Below are 25,153 nucleotides of genomic sequence, written 5' to 3'. Positions count from 1 at the left end.
AGTGCTTGAGCAGTTCGAGCAATCTAGTGGTCCTTCCAATGGCTAAAGTTGTTTCCAATGTTTTTTTCGGAAAATTTGGGCACTCAAGCTCAAGTGATGATAGTTTGACAATTTTGGAGTTTTTTTAAGGTTGTTTTTTTATTTTTCTAACCCTATTTTTTGTTGTATGAATTTTTGGTAATATTAGTTATTAGGATTTTACTCAAAGTACTACCAATTATACAACAAGATCCATGGAAAATATTTATTTTATTATTTTATGTTATTTTGTTTATTTCATATTTGACATGAAATAGAAATAAAATATTTTGGATTTTCTTATAAAAAATAAATTTTCATGATAAGTTTTTTTCCAAATTTATTTATTTAAATTGGTTATAGCTAAATAAAATTGTTATTCTTTTTCGAACTATCTTTTAATTATGGATAAGTGGTGGAGGAAACTATCTAATTTAGCTATGGATAGTTCAAGAATAAGAAATATGAGAGCAATTATTTTAACACATAACCATAGTCTAAAAAGTCATGTTGATGGCTATCAAAAGTTGAAAAAATTAAAAGTATGAATAAAAACAAAAAGGAGTAAAGCATTAAATACATTTTCAAAAAAGAAAAAATATTAGAAATAAATAAATAAAGATACATTTAAAGTCGAATCTTGAAAACATAACCTTTAGATAATAAATTAAAATGGTGTCTTTGAAATGATTTTAGAATAATATTTAATTCTAATTTGAGAATTTTATAATTCACATCAAATTTGAGAAGGTTTAGAGTAACAAGCCATAAATTATTTCCTAATTAAAATTTAAAAGTTAGGCAAAAATGGGATAAACTTTCCATAAGAAATATTTAAAAACTTTCACCATTATAATAAGTTTGTATCCTCTCCCTCTACGTACAATGATAAGTGAAAGATTTCAAAATCAATGCAATATTAACAATCTTCTAATATTATTTTTAATTAATTTTATTCACCTCCTCTAAAGTTTGATCTAACAAAATTTTGACATGAAAATATATTCTCAATTTTTCATATTATCATCAAAACTTAAAAAAGATAAATAAAAATAAAAAGAAACATAAGAAAAGGTCAACTAAAAGGCCTTGTTCTTTTTATTTTTTATTTATTTTTTCTATCATATCTCATCCAACATAGAAAAAAAGACACTTAATTTTGGGCCAACATTATTAGTATCAAGCACAAAAATTTAAGATCATGTTAGCTCAAGTCAATGGATATTAGTAGATAAAATTTAATACGAATTGAGTTTTAAAATGTGAACTTATGGTTGCTCCTAATTATGCATCATCTTATTTTAACATTATTAAAAAATAATTATTTGATTAAAAAAGTCAATGAAAACCTAAAATTTGAAATTTAACTCACAGTCCCTTTTTCTTTGTCTCTTTTTAATAAAAATATCATCTTTATTTTCTTATAAAAATAACAAGTCATTTATGTAAAAAAATGAGTTACTTTTCAAATATAAATATGAACAATGTTAGATTTGTAATTTGGGGATTATTTCATCAATTTTAAACAAATATTTCTTAATAAGAATCTGCAAGTGTGGCTCAATTTCCATGTAAGCATGTTGCGAGTTAGGAGTAATGTTTTAAAAACTAAATTGAATTGGTGAAGCCTAATCCAGTTTAGTCCACCCCTTAGGCCGGTGGATACATTAGACCAGGGGCTTAAACTAGACAAATCAATGTATGGACCGAATGATCAACCTTCTTCCTTGGGCAAAAGAGTGGAGACAACCCACAACATTAGGCCATTGAATGGACAATTTAAAGGCCTTGCCATCCTCATTTGCTTCCTATGTGGGAGAACTGTGGGCTCTTCGATCATGGGATGCGGTTGTGACCACTTTGTTGCTTATGGTTATAGTTACTATTCAATAGTTGCAAACCCAAAATAAAATAACATAACTATTTAAAAAAATTTGTAATTATTTATACTTAAAAAATATAAGTAAAATAATTTAATATAAGTAAAACAAATTATGAATAAAAGAATTGTCTTCTAATTTAATATATTTTTTAATATATAAATATTATACATATTTCAATTAAAAGTACTAATACATTTATATTTATTCATGATTAAATTTTGATGATATCATGAAAAATAAATATTATGATTTCTAATTTCTTTATCCATATTTTAAACTTTTATAAATATTTTTAATTTTAACAATATATGAATTATAAATTTATGTTATCATCGAGTTGAACGACTAGATTTAATTGTTGATTTACTATTGAACTTTGAACAAGTAACTTTTTCGATTCAATTGATTGGTTTAATTTTCTCTTTGTATATACAAGGACAAAAATACTTCTATTCTTGATAGATGTTGTGGCTTTGTAAAAAAGAAAAGTTGGAATAACTATGCTTAAAAAATGATAAATATTCGGTAAGAATATAGATATATATGAGTCAAAAAGAAGAAGACACTTAATATTTAATTTTAAAATATTGAAGAAATAAAAGCTCTCTTATTGCCCAAGTCTCTCTTTTTTTTTTTAATCTAAATAAAATTAAAAACTGAACAAAACCAAAGAAAATAAAAAATAAAAAACAAGTTTCTTGATAATAATTCCATTCTCGCGTACAATGGAGCCAAAACAATGGTTCTTGCTTAGATTTGTCTTGCAACTACTGTGGAAGCTATTGTGGAAAATATTAGGTTTCTCTTTTTTACGTGTTTTTTATTTTATTTTTTTGGAGAATTATGTTTTGGGGTAGATGGACCCCCAAATTAACAAAAGGTCCATATAACTCTTCAAATTGAGCCCAATACCCAATGAAAGTATGGAAATTGAGTTGAAGGATATCATCCTTCAATATTTCCAAAAATGCCCTTTGTTGATTTTGAGAAAAAAAAATAATATTTTTGAAAAATACTTTTATTTAATTTAATATTTTTTATTTAATTTAATATTTTTTAAAAATACTTTTATGTAATTTAATATTTTTTAAAATACTTTTATTTAATTTAATATTTTTTTAAAATAAATTTATTTAATTTAATATTTAAAAAAATTAATTTAATATTTTTGAAAAAAAAATTATTTAATTTAATGTTTTTGAAAACTACTTTTATTTAATTTAGTATTTTTGAAAAAAAATTATTGAAAAAAAATTATTTAACTTAATTTTATAAAATATTTTATATGTGTTCTTAAAGGGTATATTTGTCTGTTACTATTTCATATCTTTCAACTCAATTTGAAGAGTTATACGGACCTTTTGTTAATTTGGGGGCCATCTACCCCTAAAAGATAATTCTCCCTTATTTTTTGGATATGTTTTCTTTTTTAAGTTATCTTCTATCATTAAGGATATTGGGTAATATATTTTCCATGGATTATGTAAAAACTTATAAAAGCAGAATTATACTTCTTTTTCTTTAATATAGAAATTAAAAAGATAATTATCTCTTATTAATCAAGAAATTTTTTCTTCCCTAGGATTTTATGGTCATAGGGCAATAAAATTTTTTTACTATTTTGGATAGAATGGCATATGAAACAAAGCCTAGCCAGATTTCATTGATTAGATTTGGAGTTCTACTATTCACTACAATTTGTATCATTATCTATATCACTTAAAAAGATTAGATTTACAGTTCTACTATTCACTACAATTTGTATCATTATCTATAATTTGTATCATTATCTATATCACTACTTCTATCATGTCATGTACCTCTATTCCCTCCTCAAGTAATTGCATATATAAATACTTTCAAGTAGGCAACCGATGGGTATAATTCTCCTTCAATTACTCACTGAAAATATTATTATAATGGTTCTACTATTATTTTCATAAGACATTGTCTATCTTAGAAACACCCTATTAAAATTAGGGATATGAAATCTTATACAGGGCAGAATCAGTATTTGTTTTAGTATACACCAATATCTCAAATACATTATGATCCACCAATGCATCCATTAAAATAATAGTAGTTGAAAAATAATAACACCTAGAAAAGAAACTTTACTTTAAATTCAAATGAATATTAAAATTGTGCAAAGAAACACATCTTATAAAGAAAAATCACAATAAAAGTTGTTAGAGATGTTATGTGCTATCACCAACAATTGATTTTGAAAATCACAAAAAATGCATGCCAAGAACACGCTGATACTATGGAGTTGATCACAAGATTAACAATTCTTAATCGTGCCCTCAATATACAATTTTAGTTATTTGTCATGCAATTTATTTATTTACATTTTTTCCCGTCATTTTCAATTTTTTTTAGACATCCTTATTTTTATAAGATTATAAATGAATTAAATATGTAATTTTAATTATAAATACAAGGAGTTTAATTATTCATAATCTTTTACTTTGTAAATTTTTTTTTCTTAGTGATCCTGATTTTTATAAAATTATAAATGGATAAAAAAAAATATAACTTCAGCTGTAAATGTGTAGAGTTTATTTTGTTCCATTTTCCTAATTCTTTTAGTTTAATTGTCTTGAATGGTATAAAAGCATAAAATTACACAATTGATGCAAACATACATTTCATTTAAAAATAGTTATTAAATCCAGAGTCTAAACAACATTAAGGGTATGGTGTGCTTTTTGATGTGTTTTTATTTTTTATTTTTTATGCGTTAAGGATTGCCAAATATCTTTTAGATCAATTATATAAAAACTTCTAACCTAATCATTTTTTTTAATTCATATCTTTAGACTCATTATATGATATTAGAAGTCTTAAAAAATAATGTATCATTTTATATTTATCAATAAAAGAATTATTTTCATTCTTGCTAGGAATGACCATGGGTGAGTTAGGGTTTATCTCCCTGTTTATTTATATTTATTTCCATCTTCGCTCAAAAACCAAATGTAAATGGGATGGGTAAATTTCCATACTTGTACCATCCTGTTTAATTTTTTTTTTTCCAAACTTTTTTAGTTTTTTTTTTCATTTTTAGTTATAAAATTTTAAATGGTATTAAAAAAATATAATTTATAAATTAATAAGTATTATAAATATTTATAATTTATTTTTATAAAAAGAAATATTTTATTAATGTAAAAAAAGTTGAAAAATGAAAAAAAATTAATTAAAATCAATTTTTATTTAATATTATATATAATTGAGGTGGGCGGGATAAAGTTAAACTTGAACCCACTCTTAATCCATCCTATGTTTTAACAAACTTACACTAAACCCGTTTACATATTTCCAAAACTCATTCTATTAGAAGTAGAACGGAATAGGTACCTGAAAAAACTCATTCCATTATCGTATCTAATCCTTACTTTTCTTAGAATTTATAGAAATTGACTCACTAAAATCTTATCAAATTCTAATATAAACAAATACTTTTCTAATAAAAAATTAACAGTGAAGACAAATAAAGATATATAAATTTAGGGTAGAATGACAACTGATACAAAGGTAAACCCCAACCCATTGCACCAAATAAAATCAGGCTAAAAGTCATCAGTAGCAAACATCTTGTGTTATCATTTTCCATAGTTTTGTACTTCTATCATCTTATGGACCATCTTCATCCTTCAACAGATCGCATATTCACACGCTTCCATGTATGCTTACTTGAAAGTATACATTTTTGTGCTGAAATACTTAAAAGTATACATTTTTGTGCTGAAATACTTACCAGATGAAACTACTCATACTTTTTCCTCTCATATTTTAAATATTATAATTACAATAGTTTTTCTTGTTTCAGAGTAATTCCACAAATACTATTGTTTTTATGGGATATTATTGATATGAGAATTTCCCAAGGGATATGGAGAGTTGAATCCTACATAAGCAAAAATAAGTATTTCTTTTAATACACACCAATATCTCATGTATATTATCATCTAACCATACACCCATTAAAATAATAATTGTTAGAAAAAAAAACTTAACATCAAGCTTTACCAGACTTCAAACTTATAAATATTAAAATTGAGTACAACAACACATCTTATATATAAAGAAAGATCATATTCAAAGTTGTGAGAGATGTTATGTTATCATCAATAATTGATTTTGAAAATCACAAAAGTTGCATGATAAGACCACCTTACATTTCTTCACAGGATTAACGATTTTTAATTGTGCCCCTCAAGATACAATTTCAATTATTTGTCATGCAATTTATTTATTTCCATTTTTTGCTATCATTTTCAATTTTTGTAGGGTATCTTTAATGAATTAAATATATAACTTTAGTTATAAATACAAGAGGTTAAATTATTCATAATTTTTTAGATTGTAAAATGTTTTTTTCTTACTGGTCATGATTTTCATATAATTATAAATGAATCAAATATATAATTTTAGTTGTAAATATGTATTTATTTAAATCCATTTTGTTAATTTTTTTGTTTAATTGTCTTGAACGGTATAAAAGTTTTAGGGCAACAAGCCATAAACTATGTTCTAATTAAATTAAAAAAGTTAGGCAGAAATTGAATGAACTTTGCTTAAAGATATTTAAAAACTTTGACCATTATAATGAGTTTGTGTCCTTATGGTTTAAAAAAATCGGGATATTTCACCAAAATATTGGTAAAATGTCGGATATTGGAAGTGGTCAAAACAAATCGGCCATCAATTATGGAAGAAATTTCATAAAAATAAAATAAAAAATTTCAACAAAACATCGTCAATATATCGGTCAAGGACCGAAATTTCAGCAAAAAATAGGCTGCATAATTTCGGCAAAAAATAAAGCAAGCAACACACGTGCGGGAAAGAATTCAACGAAAAAAATCTCTTAAAAAATTGCCCATAAATTGAAGATTTTTTTTAAAATCGCCATTTTTTTAAATATGTATTTTTTGTTTTTTATTAATTTTTTTAATTAATATTTTATTTTAAATTTATATTAACCTTTTATTTTTAATTATTTTTTATATGTATCTCATTTATCCTATTTAAAAAATTATTGTTACTTCACTTTATATATATATCCTTTTAATTTTATTTAATTTTGAATGTTTTTATTTTAAAATATGAAAAATATAAATTTATTCAAAAATTGTTAAAATAAAAAAAATTAATGAAGTTCTAATATTTTATAAATTAAAATTAATTTGATAAGAAAAATTATTAATATAATTTTTAATAATTTTAATTATTTAAATAAATTAATGTTAATAGAAAAAAATTGTCACCATAAATTTGAAATAAAATTTTAGAAATTAAATCTTAAATAAAATATTTTATATAAATCAATTTAATTTTTGATTTAAAATATAATAAAATATGTTTTAATAAAAACAATTTTTAATTTTTAAAATAAATAAATATAAATATATTAAAGGAATTTAAGCTAATGTTTTCTAAAAATATTTGATAAAGTATTATCCTTGATCATACCTATATTAATTACATTTATGTGTATTCTTGCTTATTTTATCATTTTTTTTAAGTTTTTTCAATCATTTTTATCAATTTTTGACAATTTCTATCTCACTGATATAGGGAGTTAGTACATCCTATGAGTCTCAATGGTCCCTACTTGAACTCATATTCCTTGATGACATGGTTGATGAAGGTTAGATGAGTTTTTAGTTCACTTGTATGCATAAGGACGTTTTGATAATTATATAAGATTGCATAGGGGTAAGTGAATGGTATCTCTAAACTATGCTAATTGATTAATTGGAGTTCTATTGAGTTAATTAATCAATTAGCAACATTCTTGGACTAGATCAAGTGACCCAAGCCCATAGTGGGCTTAAATCACTTAAGTCCAATAGGAATCCTATAAATACCCCTTAAAGGATTAAGGTTTCTAACTTTTGTTACTCTTTCTTTGCAATCAAGAGAGGGAACTCTAACCTCCGACCTTGAGATCTTCACCACCTTAGTACCTAGACTCATGGAGGAGTCATCGAGTGGAAGGCTACTATGTACGACTTTGAAATGTCTTACATCGATTGGAATTAATTCGGGAACATTCAGATCATAGGTATATGACATTTTTCTCTAGATCTATGTTTTCTGTGGTATTAATATTCTTTTTTGAATACCAAGTTTTCTACTACAATAGATTTAGAGAGCATAGGATAGATTTTCAAGTACCTAACAATCTAGAACTTGGGAATGGAGCAATCCAATGTTTCCTAATATACTAAGGTCATTAATGACTTTGATCTATGGATGAAATCTTAGAGTGATCATATATTCCCTATAGATTGAGTGAGTGGTGTTTAGGAATGTGATAATAGATATTCTCAATAAAGACATCTTGAGCATGCATGTTGAAACTCCAAAGCATTTCAACATGTTGGCCTACTACCCATAATGACATTCTTAAAGCGACTTCATTGGAGTGGAACAATTTCTTACTCAACACATCTTTGAGAAAACTTAAATGACTCAATTATGAGAGAGTCGTTTTCAAAAACATTACTTAAGATTTGAATGTTCTAAAATCGATTCCTTTTAATGAATATAAAACTTAAAGTTATCGGAAGTCTCATACACCCAAGATCTTTCACACGATGACTCTCCCTTGTTCCTTAGCACACAAATGGTAGAGGTTTGGGAAGGTAGAGGTTGTGGCTCTCTCTTTGGATGGTGGAAGATGTAACACCCCAAATTAAATTTTAGGGGTAAAATAGTACATTAAAAAAATAATTAGATAAATTTGAAAAGAGTAGAAAAGTTTTTTCGCATTTAAAAGCCCTAGGTGTAAATTAAATTTTTTTTTTTCTTGTCATCTTTATTCAGAAAACTCTTTTACATGGAAATTAGAGAGATAAGAGAGTGTAAGGCAATTTGAGGCTAAAGATTTAGAGATTTAGGGTTGAAGATCAATTTTCCAAGTAAAATTCTAACCCTTACATTAATATTTTAAATTTATTAATTAGTTTTGAACATTTTAGATATTCTTTGAAAAATCTCAATCCAGATTAGAGTTTGTTTATTTAATTTTTAGATAAAAAAATATTATGATATAGGCTTATTGGTGAAAATAGGAAAATTTTGAATATTCAAATTAGTAGATCTAAACAATGAAATTAGAAATAAATAGAATAAAATAAATCATAGATCTTGGGGAAAAAAAAGTTGCACGATTTCTAGAAGTGTGAAAAAAAAAAAAAAAAAAAAAGGAAAGAAGAATGCGTATACCTATGGGTAGAAAGAATTAGGTGTGTTGGAAAAAGAAAAAAAGGAGCCAAGGAATGGCTTGGAGGTTGACTTTGTTAAAGGATGCAAATAATCTTAATAATAAAAGACAAGGAATGGAGATGGTAGAATGGAGATGATCCGTATGTATAAAAAAAAATGGAGTGCATGTTGTGCGTGAGTGTGAGAGTCAAGGGTAGAATAATCAGAAAGTTGTGGAATAAAAAAATATATATGTTTGGTGGAAAATTAGAAAGTGTGAGAATAAAGAAAAAATATATAATATTAATAAGGTGTTGAAAATAGGATGAAATACAAGGTTAGCTATTGGTATAATAATAATAATGATGATGATGATGATGATAGTTGTTAAGTTAATAAATAAAATAGAATTTAAAGTAATGAAATAGAATTGTAGTTTAATTAAATTAGTGATGTGTTCTAAGAATCAAATTGGAAAAAAAGTTTTATATAAATTAGAAATTTATTAATTTTACTTAAATATTGTTTTTTTTTTTTTTTTGTAATGTTATGTTAGGTGAGGAGTAGATTCTTGAAGATTATCTTCTCCAAGGTTTTTGAATGCTTTTTTGAGGTAAGGGAAATTAATGTTGTTTTTGTAAAGGAAAATAATTTTCTTTTTATTTATTATTTTAAAATGTATAAAATGTAATTTTTGTTTCTATGCATGAATCAAATATATTTTGTATGAAAAATTATGTTAAAACATATTTCTCTTGTTCCTAACAGAAAAATATGAAGATATATATTTTTTTTTTTAAGTTTGAATAAATGAAACAAAGTGTTTGACTCTAGTTTGTTTGGCCTTATTCAATGGGACATAGTAGTTGACATTTTGGCCCTAATTAATAGAATATGATAGTTGTGTTTTTTACCTCTGTCAATAGGATATAATAATTGACCTCTACATTTCGTGATAAGCAATGTAATTGATTTGAACCCCAGCCTTTAGGAGTTTAGTTAGAGGTTATTAGTACTAGTAATGTTTGGTTTCATCCATCTTAAAAGAAAAAAATTTGAGGCTAGTCACCCATTTGAAAAGTCTCACCTAATTAAGTATATTTGTTATTTGATAACCAAAATAAAAATATTTTGAATGTATTGGATTTGGATTTGGATTTGATATGAAATTGTTTTAAATATATTAGCATGTTTGAACTCAAACTTTTTATGAAAATGAATTATACATTACATCTTCTATTTGTAAGCATAATTGAAAATGTTTGATTAATGTTCCTTATTGGGCTTTGAGCTCATTCTCCTTTGTATTTTACATTATTTAATTGTTATAGTCTAATTACTATTAGTTATTATTTAAGTTTGAAGTTGTTTGGTCAATAACACTTTGGTTGATGTATTAATTTTAAAGTTAAGATTTGAATATTATAGAATTTTGTTATACTACTTTAAATAGGAATTTGGTAATTGGTAACATCCAGTTACAAGATGAATATTTGTTTGATATCCACTTTGAACCTTCAGGCTTGAGATGTGAAATGACCATCACGCCCCTAGATTAGGTCTTAGGGCATGACAAAAGACTTGAAAATTTTTTTTTCTTTAAACCTTTAACCCTTAAGGGGGTATTTATGAGGTTCCTAATTAGGTTTAAGTGACTTAAGCCTACCATAGGTTTGGGTTACTTAATCTAACCCAAATAGGGTTTTAATTGATTAATTAATCTAATAAAGTTAACTAATTAATCAATTAGCCCAATCTAAAGATACTATTCATGAACCCTTATGCAACTTTGCAAAATTAACAAAATTTCCTTATACACATAAGTGAACCAAGAATTGATCCAATCCTTATAAATCGTGTTAATAAGATATATATGCTCAGATAGTGACCACTAGGACTTATAAGATAATACTAGCTTATTCAAAATCCAATTCTAAAATTGATTCAACATCTCATTATAAAAAATCAACTATACTCTAATACCTTATGTAAATAACAACGAGACATTAAGTGCTTAGGTTTGTGACTAACTATCTGTTGTGTAAGTCTCCTAATCCATAGTCTAATAAGATGAAAACTATCAATCTCTCAAGACTACCTCTACTATCCTTGAGTTATAAATTCTCCTATTATGTGATCAATTGACATATTTTAGCTTATATATAGTTTAAGTCAAGTTCCACTTAAGAAACTACTATGTTTATAGTTTATATGAGCATACCTCCTTATGATCACCAAAGAGGACACTCAATCTCAATCCCATGAGATATCATGGTGTCTGTTTTGAGAATATCTATTGTTATCAACTTCCATCAACAGTGACCTAATCCACAGGAATATATGATCACTTTAAGATCTCACCCATAGGTCCTATCTAATGTGTAATCATACACACTAGTACACTCACCATAGGAACCCATCCTATTGACCAAGATCATTCATTCCTCCAATTAAGTGGTAGTGCACTACAACCTCTAATAGGTTGCCTAGTCCCATAAACTGGCTATGAACAAGTCCTTCACTTACAACAAAACTCATGACATAGATTTTTCGTGCAACTCCTAATACACCCAAGTTATGAACAATGCAAGAGGTGTAGGCTAGAATACGTATAAAGTACAATGCATAGAAAAATGATAGATAAAAGTGAAACATGAACTTTATTAAATGATAAACTCCATAGTTCATTACATCATGTCATGTTTTTAAGGGCTCTATCATAATAAGAGGCACCATGATATCTCATGAAATTGAGATAAAGTGTCTCATTAAGTGATATAAAGGATATATGATTAGGAAGACTGTGATCATAACAATTCCTTCACTAGCATTTTGACATATGCTCATTGGACTTAAAGTATATCAATTGATCACATAATAAGTAAATTTGTAACTTAAGGATTGGAGAGGTAGTGTTAATAGGTTGATAACACTACCTTGTTAGATTATGGACACTAGTTCATGGGAAGTTTGCATGTAGTGGATAGTAGGTCACAAATCTAAGCTTCGCCTTATTGTAATTTCATAGGATACTAGAGGGCAATTGATTATCTTTAGTAGTGTTGATTCAACTTCAAAATTAGATTATAAGGGCATACACCAATATTTTCTTATGAGTCCCAATGGTCTCTGCTTGAGCTTTTAATTCAAAATTAGATTATGAGGGCATACACTAATATGCATAAGGGCAGTTTGGTAAAAGTGTAAGGTTGCACTAGATCTTATATATTGTCTTTCTAAAGTAATCTAGTTAATTAATTGGAACCTAATATGACTAATTAATTAATTAGGGCCTAAGTGGATTGGATTAGATGACCTAAGCCCAATTTAGCCTCAAATCACTTAAGCTCACAAAAAACATATAAATACCCCCTTAAGAATTAGGGCTTTAGACTTTTTTCCTTTTGTCTTCTAGAGATCTTCCAAAAAGAAACCTTAACCATCCTCTAGAGAGAGAAAAAAAAACCTACACTTTTCTTATGCCTAGATCCACGTGAGGAGAGATTGGGTGGAAAAACACTAGGTAGACAAGATTTACAGCTTCTTCGATAACTTCATCATACTAGAATTGATTTGGAAACATCCAGATCATATGCTTATTCACTACTTCTTTAGATCAGTTAATCTTATTAGTTTTTGATGCCATGTTTCCACTTTAATTAGATCTAGAAAAGCCTAGGGTTAGATTGCATGCACCCTATTGATCCAGGGCTAGGAAACGATGCAATCCAAGATTCCAAGCACATTTCCCATTTTTCATGCCCATGACTTGATCATTTTGCTCTTGTTTGGATCTTTCATGCTAGTCAAGTCCCGAGTCTCTTTTTAGGCATATTTGACCTATTTATCATCTTTAGTTGAAATTTTCTCTTACTACTAGTTTCCTTTCCCTCTCTTAAACTTTAAATTAAGCTTAAGATAGATGTTAGATTCATATCATGAGTCTTAGAACCAATTCAAGTTAAGTTGGTTAAGTTGAACCTTTTATATAACATAAATAATATTGTCTATATGTCATTAAAGTGGACTCTAATCAAGTTCCTCGCTTTTTATTTTCAACTTCTCAAACTATCGTAACACTGCTCCTATTTCTCTCTAAAGCCTTATCTCCATATCCTCCATTTGCTCTTGTATTCTTAGCTATTGTGGAGGATCGTTCTGAGAGTAGCTATTGTTGGTTTGAGTACTTTAAACCATGGTTGTCTAATTAATCTTTTTTTTCAATTCTAATAAATATTACCAATTTGTTTCATCTTCTTCCTTTGGTTGATCCTTTCCACTAATCTACAATAAATTAGTTAGAAAAGGGGGTGGGCTGCTTAGGTCAACCCCTATTCGATGATTAAGTAAGCCATGATTCTTAGGTAGACGAGATTTACGGCTTCTTCGATAACTTCATCAGACTGGAATTGACTTGGAAACATCCAGATCATATGTTTTATTCACTACTTCTCTAGATCAGTTAACCTTATTAGTTTTTTATGCCATGTTTCCACTTTAATTAGATTTAGAAAAGCCTAGGGTTAAATTGCATGCACCCTATTGATCCAAGGCTAGGAAACGATGCAATCCAAGATTCCTAACACATTTCCCATCTTTCATGCCCATGACTTGATCATTTTGCTCTTGTTTAGATCTTTTCATGCTACTCAAGTCCTGAGTCTCTTTTTAGGCATATTTGACCTATTTATCATCTTCAGTTGAAATTTTTTCTTACTACTAGTTTCCTTTCCCTCTCTTAAACTTTAAATTAAGCTTAAGATAAATGTTAGATTCATAGCATGAGTCTTAGAACCAATTCAAGTTAAGTTGGTTAAGTTGAACCTTTTATATTACATAAAAAATATTGTCTATATGTCATTAGGGTGGACTCTAATCAAGTTCCTCATTTTTTATTTTCAACTTCTCAAACTATCTTAACACTTCTCCTATTTCTCTCTAAAGCCTTATCTCCATATCCTCCATTTGCTCTTGTATTCTTAGCTATTGTGGAGGATTGTTCTGAGAGTGGCTATTGTTGGTTTGAGTTTAAACCATGGTTGGCAAATTAATCTTTTTTTTTCAATTCTAATAAATAGTACCAATCTGTTTCATCTTCTTCCTTTGGTTGATCCTTTCCACTAATCTACAATAAATTAGTTAGAAAAGGGGGTGGGCTGCTTAGGCCAACCCCTATTCGATGATAATTAAGCCATGATTCTAAACTTACAAGATATATAGATAATAGAATGATAGTTCACTTACTTTTCTTTAGAACTTTACTCCTTACTTATAGGTTTTTAAGGAAGAATATTTTCTCTTTTAAGAACATCCTCTACAAAAGGAGCGATAATGGTGGAGGTCATCAATTACATGGGTAGCTATTAAATCATTAGAATAACATCTATTACATTCTAGGGACATTCATTGATCTTAATTGATTTGACCATCTCATTATTATTAAGGGGTTAACTATTGAGGGTTTTGATGAGGGATTGTCCTCTTGTGGGGATAACTTGTACTATTTCTTGGTTGATTTGTACTGCAGTTTGAAATGGGGATTGTCTCATCAATATAATGATGAAGGTGGTTAACTAATATTTGATATGCTATGATGGGAGGGGTTAGCCTTTTGAACTACATGGCAAGTGGGCATCTTAGATTAATGCCCCACTTGATATTAATTCCATGTAATCCCCGCTACAATTTTCATAAGAAACATTGTATGATAAAAGTGTCATGTGTCAAAAATAGTATGTATCACTTAAGCATCAAGGAGATTTATAATTTATAAATTAATAAGTATTATAAATATTTATAATTTATTTTTATAAAAAGAAATATTTTATTAATGTAAAAAAAGTTGAAAAATGAAAAAAAAATTAATTAAAATCAATTTTTATTTAATATTATATATAATTGAGGTGGGCGGGATAAAGTTAAACTTGAACCCAATCTTAATCCATCCTATGTTTTAACAAACTTACACTAAACCCATTTACATATTTCCAAAACTCATTCTATTAGAAGTAGAACGGAATAGATACCTGAAAAAACTCATTCCATTATAAAGATATATAAATTTAGGGTAGAACGACAACAAATACAAAGGTAAACCCCAACCCATTGTACCAAATAAAATCAGGCTAAAAGTCATCAGTAGCAAACATCTTGTGTTATCATTATCCATAGTTTTGTACTTCTATCATCTTATGGACCATCTTCATCCTTCAACCGATCGCATATTCACACGCTTCCATGTATGCTTACTTAAAAGTATACATTTTTGTGCTGAAATACTTACCAGATGAAACTACTCATACTTTTTCCTCTCATATTTTAAATATTATAATTACAATAGTTTTTCTTGTTTCAGAGTAATTCCACAAATACTATTGTTTTTATGGGATATTATTGATATGAGAATTTCCCTAGGGATATGGAGAGTTGAATCCTACATAAGCAAAAATAAGTATTTCTTTTAATACACACCAATATCTCATGTATATTATCATCTAACCATACATCCATTAAAATAATAATTGTTAGAAAAAAAAACTTAACATCAAGCTTTACCAGACTTCAAACTTATAAATATTAAAATTGAGTACAAAAACACATCTTATATATAAAGAAAGATCATATTCAAAGTTGTGAGAGATGTTATGTTATCATCAATAATTGATTTTGAAAATCACAAAAGTTGCATGATAAGACCACCTTACATTTCTTCACAGGATTAACGATTTTTAATTGTGCCCCTGAAGATACAATTTCAATTATTTGTCATGCAATTTATTTATTTCCATTTTTTGCTATCATTTTCAATTTTTGTAGGGTTTCTTTATTTTTATAAAATTATAAATGAATTAAATATATAACTTTAGTTATAAATACAAGAGGTTAAATTATTCATAATTTTTTAGATTGTAAAATGTTTTTTTCTTAGTGATCATGATTTTTTTATAATTATAAATGAATCAAATACATAATTTTAGTTGTAAATATGTATTTATTTAAATCCATTTTGTTAATTTTTTGTTTCATTGTCTTGAACAGTATAAAAGTTTTAGGGCAACAAGCCATAAATTATGTTCTAATTAAATTAAAAAAGTTAGGCAGAAATTGAATGAACTTTGCTTAAAGATATTTAAAAACTTTGACCATTGTAATGAGTTTGTGTCCTTATGGTTTAAAAAAATCGGGATATTTCACCAAAATATTGGTAAAATGTCGGATATTGGAAGTGGTCGAAACAAATCAGCATCAATTATGGAAGAAATTTCATAAAAAAAAATAAAAAAATTTCAACAAAACATCATCAATATATCGGTCAAGGACCGAAATTTCAGCAAAAAATAGGCTCCATAATTTCGGCAAAAAATAAAGCAAGCAACACACGTGCGGGAAAGAATTCAACGAAAAAAATCTCTAAAAAAATTGCCCATAAATTGAAGATTTTTTTAAAATCGCCGTTTTTTTAAAATATGTATTTTTTTGTTTTTTTATTAATTTTTTAATTAATATTTTATTTTAAATTTATATTAACCTTTTATTTTTAATTATTTTTTATATGTATCTCATTTATCCTATTTTAAAAATTATTATTACTTCACTTTATATATATCCTTTTAACTTTATTTAATTTTGAATGTTTTTATTTTAAAATATGAAAAATATAAATTTATTCAAAAATTGTTAAAAAAAAAAAATTAGTGAAGTTCTAATATTTTATAAATTAAAATTAATTTGATAAGAAAAATTTTTAATATAATTTTTAATAATTTTAATTATTTAAATAAATTAATGTTAATAGAAAAAAATTGTCACCATAAATTTGTAATAAAATTTTAGAAATTAAATCTTAAATAAAATATTTTATATTAATCAATTTAATTTTTGATTTAAAATATAATAAAATATGTTTTAATAAAAACAATTTTTAATTTTTAAAATAAATAAATATAAATATATTAAAGGAATTTAAGCTAATGTTTTCTAAAAATATTTGATAAATTATTATCCTTGATCATACCTATATTAATTACATTTATGTGTACTCTTGCTTATTTTATCATTTTTTAAAAGTTTTTTCAAGCATTTTAATCAATTTTTGACAATTTCTATCTCACTGATATTTTTGTCAAAATATCTTTCGATATTTTTTATATATCCATAAAATTCAAGTACTGATATATATACTTCAATTAATTAAATAATCAAAGTAGAAACCATAAACACTTGATTATAAGCACTTGTACAACCTTGTGTTTATGCAGAAGCACCTATGTGCTTATATTTCTACATCCTTATGCACACTTATAATTAAATAAAATTTTCCCTTAACCCCTATGCCAATAAAAAAATGTGAGTTTAATAAAAAATCACTAGGGCCCATAAGAAAATATTGTCTTCTCTCATGATCAAATTTTGAAGTTGATTCAACACTTTACTAAAAAAGTCAACTACACTCTAGTTATCTTATAACATTAAATCGAGATACAAATTAATTAATAATCAATTAATTAATTTCTCGAGTTTGTGATTTACTATTCATTGCATGCAAATTCCTTATGAACTAATGTTTATAATTTAATAAGATAGTAATTCAAGGATTGTAAAAGTAGTATTAAAAGGTTGATAATTTTCACCTTGTTAGACTATAGATAATTAGTTCATGGATCCACGCACTTGATGTCTCATTGTAATATATATATATATATATATATATATATAGGGTACTAAAGTGGAGTTGATTCTCTGTAGTGGGATGTTGAGTCAACTTTAGAATTAGATTATAAGGGAGTTAGTACATCCTATGAGTCCCAATGGCCCCTACTTGAACTCATATTCCTTGATGACATGGTTTATGAAGATTAAATGGGTTTTTAGTTCACTTGTATGCATAAGGATATTTTGATAATTATATAAGATTGCACAGGGGTAAGTGAACAGTATCACTAAACTATGCTAATTGATTAATTGGAGTTCTATTGAGTTAATTAATCAATTAGCAACATTCTTAGACTAGATTAAGTGACCCAAGCCCATAGTGGGCTTAAATCACTTAAGTCCAGTAGGAAGCCTATAAACACCCCTTAAAGGATTAAGGTTTCTAACTTTTGTCACTCTTTCTTTGCAATCAAGAGAGGAAACTCTAACCTCAAATCTCCACCACCTTAGTACCTAGACTCATGGAGGAGTCATCGAGTGGAAGGCTACTATGTTTACAAGATCTACTACGACTTTGGAATGTCCTACACCGATTAGAATTAATCCGGGAACATTCAGATCATAGGTATGCAACATTTTTCTCTAGATCTATGTTTTCTATGGTATTAATATTGTTTTTTGAATACCAAGTTTTCTACTACAATAGATTTAGAGAGCGTAGGATAGATTTTCAAGTACCTAACAATCTAGAACTTAGGAATGGAGCAATCCAATGTTTCCTAATATACTGAGGTCATTAATGACTTTGATTTATGGATGAAATCTTAGAGTGATCATATACTCCCTATAGATTGAGTGAGTGGTGTTTAGGAATGTGATAATAGATATTCTCAATAAAGACATCTTGAGCATGCATGTTGAAACTCCAAAGCATTTCAACATGTTAGCCTACTACCCATAATGACATTCTTAAAGCGACTTCATTGGAGTGGAACAATTTCTTACTCAACACATCTTTGAGAAAACTTAAATGACTCAATTATGAGAGAGTCGTTTTCAAAAACATTACTTAAGATTTGAATGTTCTAAAATCGATTCCTTTTAATGAATATAAAACTTAAAGTTATCGGAAGTCTCATACACCCAAGATCTTTCACAAGATGATTCTCCCTTGTTCCTTAGCACACAAATGGTAGAGGTTTGGGAAGGTAAAGGTTGTGGCTCTCTCTTTGGATGGTAGAAGATGTAACACCCCAAATTAAATTTTAGGGGTAAAATAGTAAATTAAAAAAATAATTAGATAAATTTAAAAAGAGTAGAAAAGTTTTTTCACATTTAAAAGCCCTAGGTGTAAATTAATTTTTTTTTTCTTGTCGTCTTTATTAAGAAAACTCTTTTACATGGAAATTAGAGAGATAAGAGAGTGTAAGGCAATTTGAGGCTAAAGATTTAGAGATTTAGGGTTGAAGATCAATTTTCCAAATAAGATTCTAACCCTTAGATTAATATTTTAGATTTATTAATTAGTTTTGAACATTTTAGATATTCTTTGAAAAAACTCAATCCAGATTAGGGTTTGTTTATTTAATTTTTAGATAAAAAAATATTATGATATAGGTTGGCTTATTGGTGAAAATAGGAAAATTTTGAATATTCAAATTAGTAGATCTAAATAATGAAATTAGAAATAAATAGAATAAAATAAATCATAGATCTTGGAAAAAAAAAAGTTGCATGATTTCTAGAAGTGTGAAAAAAAATTGCATAATTTCTAGAAGTGTGAAAAAAAAAAAAAAAAATGAATGCGTATACCTATGGGTAGAAAGAATTAGGTGTGTTGGAAAAAGAAAAAATGAGCCAAGGAATGGCTTGGAGGTTGACTTTGTTAAAGGATGCAAATAATATTAATAATAAAAGACAAGGAATGGAGACGGTAGAATGGAGATGATCTGTATGTATAAAAAAAATGGAGTGCATGTTGTGCGTGAGTGTGAGAGTTAAGGGTAGAGTAATCAGAAAATTGTGGAATAAAGAAATATATCTGTTTGTATTAAAATTGATTACTGTGAAAACTTGCCTTCCTTGTTGAACAAAGAAATATGCAGAGTTTGTTAGGTTGTTACAAGTTAGTGGAATTTTTTTATTTTGTTATTTTTCATTTTCTGGATGAGCTGGACTCTTCTCGATTGTTCCAAGCCTTCCTATATATGTTGCTACTGTACAATCAATGAAAAAAGGGGGAATCAATGAATTAGTTTTATTTCTCTCTGAGGCCTTTGTTTGCCTTTCTTGCCATTTACCTTTTGTTTTTCTATTATGGTATTAGAGCGTATTCCTTCCGTTTTTCCTTCCTTTTGAGCATGGCTAAGGGCAAACCTCCTCAGCATCCTTTTCAGTCTCCCATGGAAGATCATAGTAGTCCCTATTTTCTTCACAATGGTGATCATCCAGGTCTCTCTTTGGTTTCTCTTTCACTTGCTGGATCTGGTTCAAACTATCATTCTTGGCGCCGATCAATGGTTACAACTCTAAATGCTAAGAACAAACTTAGGTTTATCGATGGAACCATCTCACGTCCTGCTGCAACAGATCTCCTTGTTGGTCCTTGGTCTCGCTGCAACAGCATGGTCATATCTTGGCTCTCAAACTCGGTTTGCAAAGAAATTGTAGAGAGCATCCTCTATCATGAAACAGCCATCGAAATATGGAATGATCTATACGAACGATTTCATCAGGGCAGTGGTCCTCAAATTTTTGAACTCAAGCAAAAAATTCTTGCTCACACTCAGGGATCGGCTGATGTCAATACCTACTATACTCGACTGAAATCCTTGTAGGATGAGCTTCGAGAATTCAAGGCGATACCAGTTTGCAATTGCAGTGGCATGCGTGTTTATATGAAGGATCAACAACGAGAATCTATGATGCAATTTCTGCTGGGTTTGAACGAATCCTTCGCTCCGATTCGAGCTCAGATCCTATTGATGGAACCGACTCCTCCGCTGAACAAAGTTTTCTCCTGGTTGTTCAACAAAAACGGCAACGATCTCTTACCACCTCCAACTCTCCGGCATTCACTGCTCCTGTTTCCTCCAGATTTCAAGCGGCATCCAGAGCTTCTTCTCCTACTAATGCCTCTCAATCAAGAAAGGATCACCCACTCTGTACCCATTGCAACATCTTGGGTCACATAGTTGATCGGTACTACAAAATACATGGGTATCCACCTGGATTCAGAAATAGGCCCAACTTCAGGCCCAATGGTTCTCGCCCAAATCAGATGCTACCTAATAGTCTTCACACGAATTAGTTGACTCTCACAGATGGCTCCACCGCCTTTGCATCTCCACCGCCTCTCACTCATGACCAGCACAATCAATTATTGGCTCTCTTGAGTTTGCACAGCTCGAGTGGCTCCTCTACCTCATTCGGTGACAACAACCTGCTTCAGCAATCCATTTCCAACTTCACTGGTATCATTTCTCTTTCTCCTTCATCATCCACTCTCAACCCTAGCATTTGGATTTTAGATTCAGGGGCAACCCACCATGTTTGCACTAATTCCTCCATGTTTCACTCTATTCATTCATTTTCTTCCAACACTGTCACTTTATCCACTGGTACAAAAATACCAATCACCGGAATAGGCACCATTCATCTGTTACCTCATCTTGTGCTTGAACATGTTCTCTACATTCCAACATTTCAATTTAATCTTATCTCCATTAGTGCCTTAACTCAAACTAATTGTTTTTCCTTTGATTTTACTGCTCGTTTTTGCTTCATTCAGGACCATTCACAGGGGAAGTTGATTGGGATGGGTAGACGTCAAGGCAACCTTTACCTCTTAGATAGCTCAGTCTTTCGTTCTATTTCCTCTGTATTCGTTGTTGATAACAAAACTTCTGCTCATGTAAACAAATTGTGGCATTTCAGATTAGGCCACCCATCCAATGTCAAACTCAGTGTATTGAAACCTCATTTACAGTTGCAAAGTAATGGCAATACCAATCTTTCTTGTTCAATCTACCCTCTGGCAAAACAGAAACGTTTGTCATTTGATTGCCATAATAATTTATCTCTTTCTCCCTTTGATCTCATACACTGTGATATTTGGGGTCCATTTCATATTTCCACACATGATGGATTTCGTTATTTTTTGACAATCGTTGATGATTGTACAAGAAATACATGGGTTCATCTACGTGCTAAATCTGATGTCAAGACCATTTTTCCACAATTTTTCTTCATGGTTAAAACCCAGTTTGGTCTCACAATTAAAGCAATTCATAGTGACAATGCCCCTGAATTAAACCTGTCCAATCTCTTTACCCAACTTGGTGTGCTCCATTTTTTCTCTTGTGTTGAAACTCCTCAACAAAACTCGGTTGTTGAGCGTAAACACCAACACATCCTAAACGTAGATCGGGCCTTATATTTCCAATCCAACATACCTATAGGATATTGGGGGGATTGTGTGCTTACTTCGGTTTACCTTATAAATCGAATTCCATCACCATTGCTGAACAACAAAACTCCTTTTGAGCTACTTCAACATAAATCACCATCTTACTCCCATCTCAAATCTTTCGGATGTCTTTGTTATAGTTCAACTCTTACTAGCACCCGTCACAAATTCTCTCCTTGAGCCTTACCTTGTGTCTTTTTAGGATATCCTTTTGGTTACAAAGGTTACAAAATTCTAGACTTAGAGACCAACCGAATATCTGTCTCCCGGAATGTTATCTTCCAAGAATCTGTGTTTCCTTTCAAGTTATCTCAGAATAATAACTCTGTTGCTTCAGATTTCTTTTTTGAAAAGGTGTTGCCTGTTGTACCAGTTTCTACCCCTTCCCCTTCTTTTGATAATTCGACTTCACATCCTAACAGCCCTGACTCTTCCTCCAATGACACTTCACCTCATACCACCTCCCACACAACCACCAGATCTTCTAGAGTATCCCAACCACCCAAATATCTCTCTGATTATCACTGTTATTTAGCTTCTTCTACTCCTCATTTCGATATATCCAACTCCACTCCTTACCCCTTATCCGATGTCATCTCCTACAATAAACTTTCTTCTTCTTTTCGTGCATTTTCTATTTCCATTTCCACTATCACATAACCAACAACATATGCTGAGGCAGTCGTTGTACCCGAGTGGCAGCATGCTATACGAGCTGAACTGCAAGCTTTAAAGTCCAATAATACCTGGTCTTTGTGCACTCTACCCCCTGGAAAAACAACAATTGGTTGCAAATGGATTTATCGTGTTAAATATCATGCTGATGGTTCTATTGAAAGGTACAAAGCACGACTTGTTGCCAAAGGGATCACACAACAAGAAGGTGTTGATTTTTTTTATACTTTTTCACATGTTGCCAAGATGGTTACTGTCAAGGTATTACTCTCTCTTGCTTCTATTTACAATTGGCATTTGACTCACCTTGATGTCAATAATGCATTTTTGCACGGTGATCTGTCTGAAGAAGTTTTCATGCATCTTCCTCCTGGTTATCACCGTGAGGGGAAGCCTTTATTACCTTCCAACACAGTTTGTAAGTTACACAAATCCATCTATGGCTTGAGACAAGCATCTAGGCAGTGGTTTGAAAAATTCTCTGGTGTTCTAATCTCTGAAGGCTTTCAGCAATCTCATTCAGATTATTCTCTATTTATCAAGACAACATGAAATGATTTTATTGCTTTGTTAGTGTATGTTGATGACATAATAGTTGCTAGTAACAACAAGATTGTTGTTGATAATTTGAAGAATTCTCTCAACAAAAGCTTCAAATTAAAGGATCTAGGAAATCTCAAGTATTTTCTTGGACTTGAAGTAGCTAGATCAGCTAAAGGGATCCTAATAAGCCAGAGAAAATATGCTCTGGAACTCCTATCTGAAACAGGCTACTTAGGATGCAAACCTGCCAAAACTCCAATGCAACCGAATATGCAACTTTCTCAAGATGATAGAGAGCTGCTAACAGATCCCAGCATGTATAGAAGGCTCATAGGGAAGTTTATATACCTTACTATCACCAGGCCAGACTTAACTTACTCGGTGAACAAATTGAGCCAATTCCTAAGTCAACCGAGGAGACCCCATTTGCAAGCAGTCTACAGGATTCTTCAATATATCAAAGGATCACCAGGCAAAGGTATTTTCTTCTCAGCTTCCTCATCTATTCAATTAAAGGCCTTCTCAGATTCTGATTGGGCAGCATGCCCAGATTCTAGAAAATCAGTCACTGGATTTTGCATATTTCTTGGAGATTCTTTGATATCATGGAAATCAAAAAAGCAAAGGACAGTTTCAAGATCCTTAGCTGAAGTAGAGTATCGAGCAATGGCTCATGTGACTTGTGAGCTAACATGGTTGATTGCCTTACTCAATGACTTAGGAGTTCCACACACACAACCTGCTTTGTTCTACTGTGACAACCAAGCTGCTCTACACATTGCTGCAAACCCGGTCTTCCATGAGCGTACTAAACACATAGAGATAGATTGTCATATTGTAAGAGAGAAGATTCAAACAGGTATGCTCAAAATTCTGCATGTTGCTTCACAACATCAATTGACTGATATACTTACCAAACCTCTCTTTCCTGATCAATTCAATTATCTCATAGACAAGATGGGAATGTATAACATATACATTCCATCTTGAGGGGGAGTATTAAAATTGATTATTGTGAAAACTTGCCTTCCTTGTTGAACAAAGAAATATGCAGAGTTTGTTAGGTTGTTACAAGTTAGTGGAATTTTTTTATTTTGTTATTTTTCATTTTCTGGATGAGTTGGACTCTTCTCGATTGTTCCAAGCCTTCCTATATATGTTGCTATTGTACAATCAGTGAAAAAAAGGGGAATCAATGAATTAGTTTTATTTCTCTCTCAGACCTTTGTTTGCCTTTCTTGCCATTTACCTTTTGTTTTTCTATTAGTTTGGTGGAAAATTAGAAAGTGTGAGAATAAAGAAAAAAAAATATAATATTAATAAGGTGTTGAAAATAGGATGAAATACAAGGTTAGCTATTGGTATAATAATAATAATGATGATGATGATAGTTGTTAAGTTAATAAATAAAATAGAATTTAAAGTAATGAAATAGAATTGTAGTTTAATTAAATTAGTGATGTGTTCTAAGAAACAAATTGGAAAAAAAGTTTTATATAAATTAGAAATTTATTAATTTTACTTAGATATTGTTTTTTTTTTTTTTTTGTAATGTTATGTTAGGTGAGGAGTAGATTCTTGAAGATTATCTTCTCCAAGGTTTTTGAATGCTTCTTTGAGGTAAGGGAAATTAATGTTGATTTTGTAAAGGAAAATAATTTTCTTTTTATTTATTATTTTAAAATGTATAAAA

General features: G+C 29.1%; 1 protein-coding gene across 1 annotated transcript; it reads left to right on the top strand.

Annotated features, from left to right (window-relative positions):
- Positions 1 to 23,163: 23,163 nt before the first annotated feature.
- LOC109122986 (uncharacterized mitochondrial protein AtMg00810-like) lies at positions 23,164 to 24,450 on the top strand. The gene is made up of 2 exons (XM_019221509.1): positions 23,164 to 23,335; positions 23,492 to 24,450. The coding sequence occupies exons 1-2, from the start codon at positions 23,164 to 23,166 to the stop codon at positions 24,448 to 24,450; spliced, it is 1,131 nt and encodes a 376-aa protein (XP_019077054.1).
- The last annotated feature ends 703 nt before the right edge of the window (positions 24,451 to 25,153 follow it).

This window comes from Vitis vinifera, chromosome 8 (genome assembly GCF_030704535.1).
Source record: "Vitis vinifera cultivar Pinot Noir 40024 chromosome 8, ASM3070453v1".
Lineage (NCBI taxonomy): Eukaryota > Viridiplantae > Streptophyta > Magnoliopsida > Vitales > Vitaceae > Vitis > Vitis vinifera.
This window is presented reverse-complemented; position numbering and strand designations above follow the sequence as displayed.